This window comes from Leptodactylus fuscus, chromosome 4, assembly GCF_031893055.1.
Source record: "Leptodactylus fuscus isolate aLepFus1 chromosome 4, aLepFus1.hap2, whole genome shotgun sequence".
NCBI classification, from domain to species: Eukaryota; Metazoa; Chordata; class Amphibia; order Anura; family Leptodactylidae; genus Leptodactylus; species Leptodactylus fuscus.
In genome coordinates, this window is record NC_134268.1 from 43,168,349 (window position 1) to 43,178,939 (window position 10,591).

General features: G+C 41.6%; 1 protein-coding gene across 1 annotated transcript; it reads right to left on the reverse strand.

The window, feature by feature from the left end:
• Window positions 1–4,427: 4,427 nt before the first annotated feature.
• Window positions 4,428–10,114, reverse strand: LOC142200198 (myelin P2 protein-like). Its single transcript, XM_075270372.1, has 4 exons — window positions 9,957–10,114; window positions 6,995–7,167; window positions 5,113–5,214; window positions 4,428–4,671 (listed from the first exon to the last, which is right to left on the reverse strand). Exons 1-4 carry the CDS (start codon window positions 10,027–10,029, stop codon window positions 4,615–4,617), a joined length of 405 nt encoding a protein of 134 aa, XP_075126473.1. The 5' UTR covers window positions 10,030–10,114; the 3' UTR covers window positions 4,428–4,614.
• Window positions 10,115–10,591: the final 477 nt, after the last annotated feature.

Genomic DNA, 10,591 nt, shown 5'->3' on the forward strand with positions numbered 1-10,591 from the left:
CGGCTGTCACCGGGCCCCCTAATGGCCCGGGCCCTGTGGCAGCTGCTACTGCTGCTACCACGGTAGTTACACCCCTGCTCCTAGATTATGGTCACTTTGCAGGGCTGTTTTAACACATTGGTGGGCCCTGTGCAAAGGCTTCATAAGTGCCCCCTCATCACCCCAACTTGGAAATACCTGACCTAAACAAATTATAATGCCCCCTCAATGGCCCCAAATAGTATAATGCCCCTTAGTGGCCCCATACAATATAATGCCCCTCATAATGATCCCTTCCAGGTTGCCCTCACAGATTCATGTCCCCCACCCCCCAAGTTGCCCCCACAGTATCAGGTGCCCCTCCAAGTTGCCCCCACACTGTCATGTCTGCCTCAGGTTGCCGCTACACTGTCATGTCCTCCCAACGTATCATGTCCCCCAACACTATCATGTCCCCCTCATGTCCCACTATCATGTACCCACAGCTTGCCCAACAGTATCATGTCCCCACCCCCGGTTGCCCCCAGTTTCATATCCCCCTCAGATTGCCCCCACAGTTTCATGTTCCCCACTGTATATATAAATGAAAAATTAAACCTTAAAGGGTTTCTATCATTGGGTATGTGCATTTTAAACTAAGGACATCCTGGAATAGCCCTTAGAAAGGCTATTCTACTCCTACCTTTGGTTCAGTCCTCAACGACGCCGTTTTTTAAACAAATTGTTTTATTGCTCTCTGAGTCTCATCTATGCAAATGAGACTCAGAGAGCACAGGGGTCGTTCCCTCTGTGCTCCGAGCACAGCTCCGTCCTGACTTGTATGCCACCTCCTGGGCCGATGCCTCTATTCCGACAAGTCCTTAGTTTAAAATGCATATCCCAAATGATAGAGCCCCTTTAAAACTCACCTTTCCCTGTTCCCCTGTTTCCTCCTCTCTCTGGTCCCGGAGTCTTCAAGGCACAACAGGCGTGATGTAAGTGACGGAACTACATCGCATCTCCTGCTCCCAGGAAACCAGGAGCAAAGACAGTGGCCGGGTGGTGAAACAGACTGTCTTCAGTCCTCTGGATGCTGATGGATGAAGGGACAGCAAATGCGGGACCGTCCCACTGTCCAAAGGGGGACCCTGCTACCCTAGGGCCCAATTTAAGTGCACCATTGGCCCTCTGATTAAAGCGGGCCTGTCACTTCTTAGCTATTTTACGGATCTTCCTGGCAGAGTTACATGTAAAAAAAACAGTAGTAGTAATAATAGATCAGACTGCTCTGTATTATACATGCTCCTGCCTCAGGGAGAAATGCAGAACAAGCTGCAGCCATAATGGGGCTATTAGCAGAAACTTGTCGGTGCATTCTCTATACAAGGCTTTATTACTAATATATACCATGGTTTCCCACAGCCACAGTTACTTGTCTGGAGGGCAGCAACGGAGGCCAGAACTCTCATTCCTCTTCTCCCCTGTAGCCAACTCTCAGTGACGTCACCGACTTCCCTCTGCTTGGGCTGCAGAGGTCTGGATGGACCTATAGCATGTGACCAATAGATGGGATGTCACTTCTGAGAAAAAGAAATCAGCCATGTTTTTAAACCCCTTCGGTACATGACAGTAGACCCATAGTCTACAGTAGACAGTAGTTCAGGAACACGCAGAATCATACACCACTGTGATGATGAGAATTCATTTCAGCTGATCCAACACTGGGAAATGAATCCGCCACATGAACTGGGTTTCTTTGACCAAACATGGCTGACTGATTGAACCTTAGTAAGGGGGGTGTTCACAATTCACATTTTGATGCTGAATTTGTCAAGCAGAAAATTTCTGCTTCAGGAATTTGAAGCTGAGGCCCAACATTATGAAAACGCTGATTTTTTTTGTTTAAGATTTTAATGCGTTTTTTTACCCACAGCCAATAATGGCTACAAAAGGAATATGAAATATATAGGAAGCTCTTATACTTCTACCTTCTGCTCAATCCGTTCCTGGGTTTGGCTCAAGAACCATAGCAAAATCTGCAAGAAAAAAGGCTGCATTTCTGCAACGTGGGACGTTACATTCCTTAGAGGTTACACCCGTTCTTATCTGTGTATAATAAATTATGTTTTTGATGTTTTTATTAGTCTATTTAACCAGACAGATTATTATAGGATGGAAATGAAGATTGTGAATTAACCTGTAGGTCTGATGCTCTTACGCCTGCAGGTCAGACACATCCCCGGCCATATGTAGATGTGCGTTTGATGCTTTTGGGATTGTCTGTGTATACTTGACTGTATATAACTGCACCCGCCCTGTATTCATGTGCATTTTATTGTCTTTGTATATCCTGACACATTTTAATCTTTGTTTTGTGCATTAAGGTGTGTTCAGAGGTTCTTACAAGCTCTATATACATAGCATTAGCTTGGACGCACCTTATTACATATTATAGAGCGCAATCCTATTACTTTAGTGCTAATATAAAGATAGTAACTTTCCTAGTCATCTTATTAACATTGGAGAGCAGAGTTACAAAGAAGCGTAACGCTTTATTAGAGAGCTGGTGTTAGATAACGCAGGGATGGGCCAATAGGAGACAGGACCAGATAAGCTCCTCCTCCCTGTACATTGACCTCTGTACATATCACAGAGCATGCCCACTAGAATCTCTAATATGTCATTTTCTGCCTACATGTACCAATCCAACCTTATGCATGGCCACTACCATCAATCTCTTCCTAAATGTGGCCACTAGTGATTGTGTCACCAGGTGAAAGAGGGACCAAGGGATCCCCCTACTCCCAATAAGTGGTTGTCTCAATAAGTGGGTCCTCAAGTCCATATTTATGTCATATATTTTGGGATTTTAGACTATATTAACTATCTCCATCATGCTTTGTGGCTGCAAAGATTCCGTCATAACATTACTCCCCATTTTTGGTAGGGCACATTACATCTGTGCGACCATTGCCCACAGCTGGGAGCGCACCATGCATGTACTAGGTAAGGAAGAAATGGCGCACATGTAAGATTCTGTATAAGGTTTCAATAATGTGAATGCTAATAGCACAGACATAGCAAATAGGAGTCAAGCTATCTAGACCCAGGCGCACTTGTTTGCCACCCCGCGGCACTTGTCAGCTAATTTACATATCACATAAACAGGACTTCTTATCAGCAATCTGGATGGTAGCAAGGGAACCAAAGGTATGTGTGAACAGGTGTGGAAGGACCCTGCCAAATACTAGGTAAGAAAAATTCTGGCAGACTCTATAATTGGGCAGTATTTTGGGTAAGGCTCCTAAATAGAAAACCTGAAATATAGTAAAGACTGACACACAGGCAGAGCAGTTACACATAGGAGACATATTAATGCAAAACTATTCAGAATTTATTCCTTTACGGTTTATAGTCTGAATTGCAACGCATTAAAAAGTTCCCTCTCTTTTTTGTTGCTTTGTGTGAAGTTGGAGGACACTTTAAGATCACTTTAAGAACAAGATAGAAAGAAATCAGATAACTCAGTATTTTGTTCCTTTTTTCCGGTTTTTGGTTATTTTGCAGGGAAATCTTGCTGCATTTGGTCATCAGACAATTTTTCAAAAATACCAAATAAGCCATTTTGGCTACTAAATCCGAGTATGGACCTATAGTGTGAATATGCAGCTATTACATAGGGTAGGTAAACACTGACTTATGTACTGGGGTTATGAGATATGGCGCACTCTCTCGTACTCACATTACACCTATGGATGGACTGTACAACCACCTCACACAGTCAATAATGAACGAAACACAATCCCACCATGTAAAGCCATCTGTATAGACTCCACACCCACCTGTGTAAACCAGCAGTATTGTGACTGTATTATTTATGAAGCAATATGTTCTGACAATGGGATCTGTTCACAAAGAGGGAATTCAGGTGAATAGTGCGAACAAGAAATATCCTCTAAAGATCCAGCCATGAAAAGCAGAAATATAATGAGCCATGCCGTATTATGTCTGCTGTATTCACACACTGTTATCGGAGTTATTGTATTCTGCTTTATCTACAATATGAAGATTTACCTAAGCATTATAGAACATTCATCACCGGTATATAGTTGCAATGGTGAAAATCTGCTTAACCACCTATAGAGATGTGGCTATAAGGAATGCAGAATTTGCAATTGATACCAGGACCCCAGTATTATAGATATCACATGGTATATGGGAGCTCAATTACAGATCCTGCATTGGGGTCCAAGTACTTCATGTTACGCCTCCACCCACCAGTCTTATAATGGTACACGGTAGTTGGGGGACAGTGTTACAGATAGTACATTGGACCTCTGATCCTGATATACTGCAAAGGACATAAGAATAGATGCAACAACCTCCTAGGCACAGCCCATTGCAATATCCCATCATTCCCTGTTAACACCCATGCAGACACAGACAATAAGCCACAGGAGCCATCATACAGGATGTAGGAGGAATTTATTTGGGCTTCACAGCAGGTTCACATTAGGTACACTACTGTTTCCATGCAGAATTTTACACATATCGCTTCATTCATCTGATTTAGGAATAGATAGATATCCAGGGTAGTGTCATGAGCGAGGCTCATTGAACTGAGCTGTTTTCCAGTTTCAGTCTCACGGACTAAAGTTAAGCCTTCACCTTGTCATACACGCGGACACACTTCACGTCTCCCATGGTGCACGTCTGGAAGAAAGAAGTAAGAAGAGCTAAGAGAAGTACAGGGTGCAAAACAGTCTAGACACCAGAGGTTCCTCCATAATGGTTTACAATAAAGTAAGACTGGTGAGAAACCCAACTGATATGGATTATTCTCCATTGAGGGCACTTGTATGCTCAAGGGAACCAAGTGTACATAGGTATGGTGGAGATGGTAGGAACAAAGGTTCCAGCCATTGTTGGTGCCATATGACATACATAGTCGAGTTGATCTCCTTGACGTTATGTGCCAATACCTCTATTTACCCCTATTCTGCCTCCTAAAACAGTAGATATCACTACCTATAATATAATATAAGTAAATCTAAACTGATGATGCCCAAAGCAACCATGTTGGATAAAGATGAAGTGGATTTTTGGTAAACCATATTGTGTAGCTCAGGGTACTGGATGATAGTATAAGCTTACCACCACCAGCTGTCCATTCTTCAGTTCCCTTTTGATAGTAGTCTCCTTGCCGTCCCATTTCTGCACCTGCGTTAGTACTCCATCATCACATGTTATAATGGTCTGTAAAACAAGCAATATGCAAAGTCACGGCTCATTGTGAAAACCCGTGATCACGACAAAGCGTTAGCACTGGTCCACCATGAGAATTGTCTACAGGACGATACCCAACAAATGCAAAATCTAGGGTTAAAAATAAGGCTTCAGTGAGCGAATAACCATATTTGTGGCAACAACCTAGATGATTGATGAGTTCGGGAGGATTATGTAAATGTGGGAACACTACATGAAATGTCACTTTGCATCACACTTTTTGCCATCACCTTTGTGTTTGTAAAAGATCGACAGAAAATCTATGTAATTTTTTTTTTCAAAAACAAAATATTGTAGCGATCCCAATATCTTACTGCCCCAAACTGCCACAGATCTGTCTACCACATTGGGGTAACCCACAATCAGCCATATCAATTTTTTAGGAAATACAGATATGTCCTTCCTTATCTTTCCTCTCGGCTCAACATATCCAAATAAAAGTGACACAAGATGACCAGCTTTTCAAATCATATGATGTCGCCATACTAACAAGATGTCTGTCTTACATATGTCTATGTGCAGCTTGGACACATCTATGGTGGCGGCAGAAATCACAGAGCATTCGGGTAAAATATTCCTAACATTTTATGACAATATGGTTGGAGGTCTCATGTACAGGGCTGCACTATGTCTTTAATAAATGCTCTGATATCTACAGTTATTATATGGCACCCATAAAAATGTATAAGAGAAAAGCATGCCATTGTATGTGTTACATTTATAATAGGGTACTCGGATGTAGCTACTGGGGGAAGAGACAGTAGTTGCAGGTAATGGTTCCTAAGAGGACCGTGAACGCCTGGAAACTTGAACAGGGTGCACATGTAGCAGCACCCAGAGGGTTACACGAGGTGCAGTAAAGACTTGGTCCCCAAGGCTCCATCATGTGCATAAGCCTTAAAGTGTACGTCCAGTTATAGAACAACTCTCATAAATGAATAGCATATGTGAATAAAAGAAACTTTCCAATATCTCTTTTGAAAGAATTATGTTTTCCTCTTCACTTATCAGAGTTACTTTTACGTATTAATCTATGGAGAGGGAAAGGGGGAGGAAAATGCTGCAAAACACACATAATTTACTGTTCCTGCTACACGGTGAGACAGGTAGCTTTTCTGACAGTTCTTTATCTTTGAGATAAGCAGTAAACCAATTAACTAGTCACGCAGCCTCCTCCTCCCCTCTCCATAGAGTTCTGTAGATGAGCTGAATACAAGACTCAATGTGGATCTTTAAGTAAAGAGTCAGTCTGAGGAGAAGGAGGAGGAGAGCAGACGAATAACTGGAGAAGGAAACATATTTTTAATAAGATATATTGCAATGTTTCTTATATTCCTATGTATTATTCATTTATGAAAAGTTGTTTTAGAACTGGATATACGCTTTAACTTTAATATGTTGCTATATCCATTCTTATTAGTCTGCCACTGTCAACCCTAGCTCTTTGTGCACACCTTCCTGTATCTTTGCCATACACATGAGTAAGAATCTGACAAGTCTCAAACAGGCAAGATGACAAATCAGTGACAGATTACTGTAACCTTGGAAGACAAGAGACCGCCACATTGTATATCCTTTCATGTCTTATTGACTCTTAACCACGATTGTTTACTATTACTAGTATAGAGCCAAACTGCTGTACTAGGGTGTAACTGTTCACACCATGACTCATATGCACCATGCGCGATGTGGAATACTATAGGAGGCAGCTTTAATAAATCCATGGTTAGGGGTGAGATCTGAGCCTTACCCTTGTCTTCCTGTTATCTGCTGTGGTTTCGTCAAACTCCTCCCCCAGTCTGAATCTCATCTCCGTAGTTTTCAGGCTGCTCTCTGTTTTTAGGGAGATCTCATCGCCATTTCTGGAAATGACAACATTTGGCTTTGCCATGGCACCGGCTTTTCTTGTGGCAAAGCCAACTCCTGTAAAGTCAATGACATGATGTTATAGATGAGAAATGCTTCAAATACACAACCAACAGATTTCTTCCAGTATTCACTTGTCCATTTTGCCAATTCCTGCATAGTATAACACTTATCCTTTACTAGCTATTCGTAAAGTAGATAAGCGGTCAGTATGGAACTGGATTCTGTTGCATTTTTGACTCCTTGGGTGGGTAGGGGTGGAATTCACCTCCAAGATAGCACACTTGCCTTGGCGCAAACAACACCAGCTCGGACTCACCATCTATCAATGCAGCATGTCTAGTATAGTCGGCTGCACTATCTGTGCCCTCAAATTTGCTGGAATAACAACACAAACCTGATGAAGGTCACTATAAGTCAACAGAATTTTAGAACCGTCCACTTCTGACTTTATTTTGTGTGATTCCAGCCTAACACTTTTTGCATTGTCTGCATATAAAATTTTTTGCTCAAATATATAATAAAGGAAGTAAAATATTGAACACATATCAAATACCACAGGATGGTATGGAAATATAAATCATTCTACTGAGTAAGACATATCCTTAACTTACTCCTCTATGCAGGTAACTGTTATCTAGTGTTCCCTAGAAGCAGACATTTCACCCTACTTTCACGTATTGCATATGTGACAGTCATTTTTTATTTTTTCGGCCATCACATCGCTGCATTAAATTCAATGCATGGGAATACGGGCCAATTTTTTGATGGTCCATTTCCATAGACCATCAAAATAATGTAGCTTGTCTTATTTTTGTCCGTTTGAACACATCTCTCCATATACGTAAATGAAAAACTGCCATGAAAAATTTACAGTTTTCACAGACATTTTCACCATCGGTCATGTGAATGTAGGCTCTTGCTGAGGAGAGGCTGATGTGTTGCAGAAATTCATATGTTTGGCACCAAAATAATCCCAATGAAATGAACATAGCAGATTTCCAATTGCAGGAATTTCTGCTGCATGTGAATATATTATACTCGAGGACAAGACAAATTTTTCAGCACAGTTATTGTGCTGAAAAAGCCCCCCTCGGCTTATACTCGAGTCAAGCAAAAAAAAATTATTATTATTATTTTATTTTTATTTTATTTTTTTTTTTGGGGGGGGGGGGTGTCTATGACCAGTTGCAATAATAATGCATAAACTCTCCCATAAAATAGTGAAAAAGGAAGCTTTAAAAGAAATATAATAAAAGAAATAAATAAAAGTTGCAAATCCCTCCTTTCCCTAGAATACATAAAAGTAGAAAATGACTGTGAAACACAAACACATTAGGTATCCCTGTGTCTGACAGTGCCCGGTCTTCTGAATATAGGGGATCTGCAGTGCTCCTGTTCTGTCAGAAAGGGGTTAATAGGAGCACTGCAGATACCCTATATTCAGCCAGGCTGAATTCCAAGTGGGGGGAAAAAAACAGTCCTCAAGCTCAGGGAAGGGGCAGACAGACAACCAAAACACCCCCTCCCAGCACCCAGCACCCAAAAACTTCGACCATTTTAATTTTTGAAATTTTCCAGTAGCTGCTGCATTTCCCCCCTCGGCTTATACTCGAGTCAATAAGTTTTCCCAGTTTTTTGTGGTAAAATTAGGGGCCTCGGCTTATATTCGGGTCGGCTTATACTCGAGTATATACAGTAACTATCTACCACGCAGCCTGTAGTTCTGTTCTATAAAGCTAAAAAAATATATACCAAGGCATAGCAGCCTGATGGACTCAAAAAACCACTTGGCTTCCATCAGGTGAATGGAGCCCTATGTATATGTTTGCTGTATACACTTGGAGCTCTACCTGGTGTATGCGTTGCATGTGACTCAGACGCAATGTGCACAAAGCCTAAGGCCAGTTTCACATTGACTTAATGTTATGATATGCACCTGTAATTCATATTCACAATACAGATGCTTCAGTGTTTTGTCAGTATTGTATCAGTATTTCATCTGTATTCACATTCATTGTTTTTTTTTCTCGAAAGCAAATAATATCATTGAACGTAACTAGAGATGCAATACTGAGGCATCCATTTTTTAAGCTCTCCCATAGAGTGTAATAGGTGACTATATACTTCCGACCGGTCAGCTTCTATCTCTGCAAGGACGTACTAGTACGTCCTTACAGACATAAACAGCTGTACTGGATTGTGCAGCTGTAGAAGCGGGGAGTCAACGTTACAACCTCCGGATATTCTAGCGAGAAGGCAGGGACACTTTATTATTATCCCTGTATACACAACACTCACTGAGCACTAATAGGGAGGGAAGATTCTTTACAAAAAATTTTGTAGCACTTTGTGTTATTTAAAAAGAAAAAAAAACCCTCAAAAATGTGAAATACAGTCACTTTTCTGCTCCCTTTTTGTATACATTTACTAACAAAAAAACATAAAGACACAATAAAAATAAAGCTCTATATGTCCCTGAAAAAAGATGCAAAAATGATATGAATAATGCAAATGATAAAATGTTATAACCCTTAAAAGTGCCAAAAAAGAAAACACAAATGTGTCTGTTTCTGACCCAGGGAAATTGGCCTGGCCCTAAAGTGGTTAAAGTTTCCTGTACACCTGATCATGGTCCTCTACAAGGTGCGCACTTTGGACATGATAGAGTTAAACCACAGAAAGCGAAACAATGCTAATCCTGGTGGAATCCTCAATATTATGGGGTTTTAACTCTATCCTTTCCAGGACATACAGATTAGAGGAATGTCTGTACATGAAGATGATGCACATGACAGGTGTTCAAATATAAGTACCAGCGGCGAATTTAGAGCACCCTGACTTACCTAGACATTGCATGTACTCATCGAAGCCCTGGCTGTCGCACAACTTCCAGGTGCCTACAAACTGGTCCACCATGATGGGTTATTGGAGGTTGCGGTGCTCAGCACAGAGATGTGGAGGGTGCTGAGGCCAGCACTGGATGCTGTGTGTCCTTATAAAGTGGCTGAACTCTATGCTGGGGACCAGGTCACAGGGAGGGCTGGCCGTGACGTCACAGGATCAGTTCACTATTCCCTCCCCAGATACTGTCATTGTAAAGACCAGCTCAGCTGTTTTACACTGCACTGGCTGCAAGCCAGAGATGAGATGGCGAAATGTGGCTAAAGGGGATTCTTCCCGTGCAATAGCACATGGCTGCAATAGTGATTAGCTCAGCCCGGCAGACATGGCTGTTTATTCCATCACAGTTACCTGGATGGAACCTGAGGAATATTCCGGCTATTACTGACAGGACCAAGAAAGCTTCATCTGCAGATGTTTTGTTACTAGTCGTAGCTTTCATTCCATTCCATAGAAGTTCCATGTATGCGAATATCACAGATGAGAATTATACCACATTATTGGGCCACTGTATTCCTATAGAAATATGCAGATAGGAAAAATGGGGTCCATATGCAGAGACCCCACTGATCGCTAA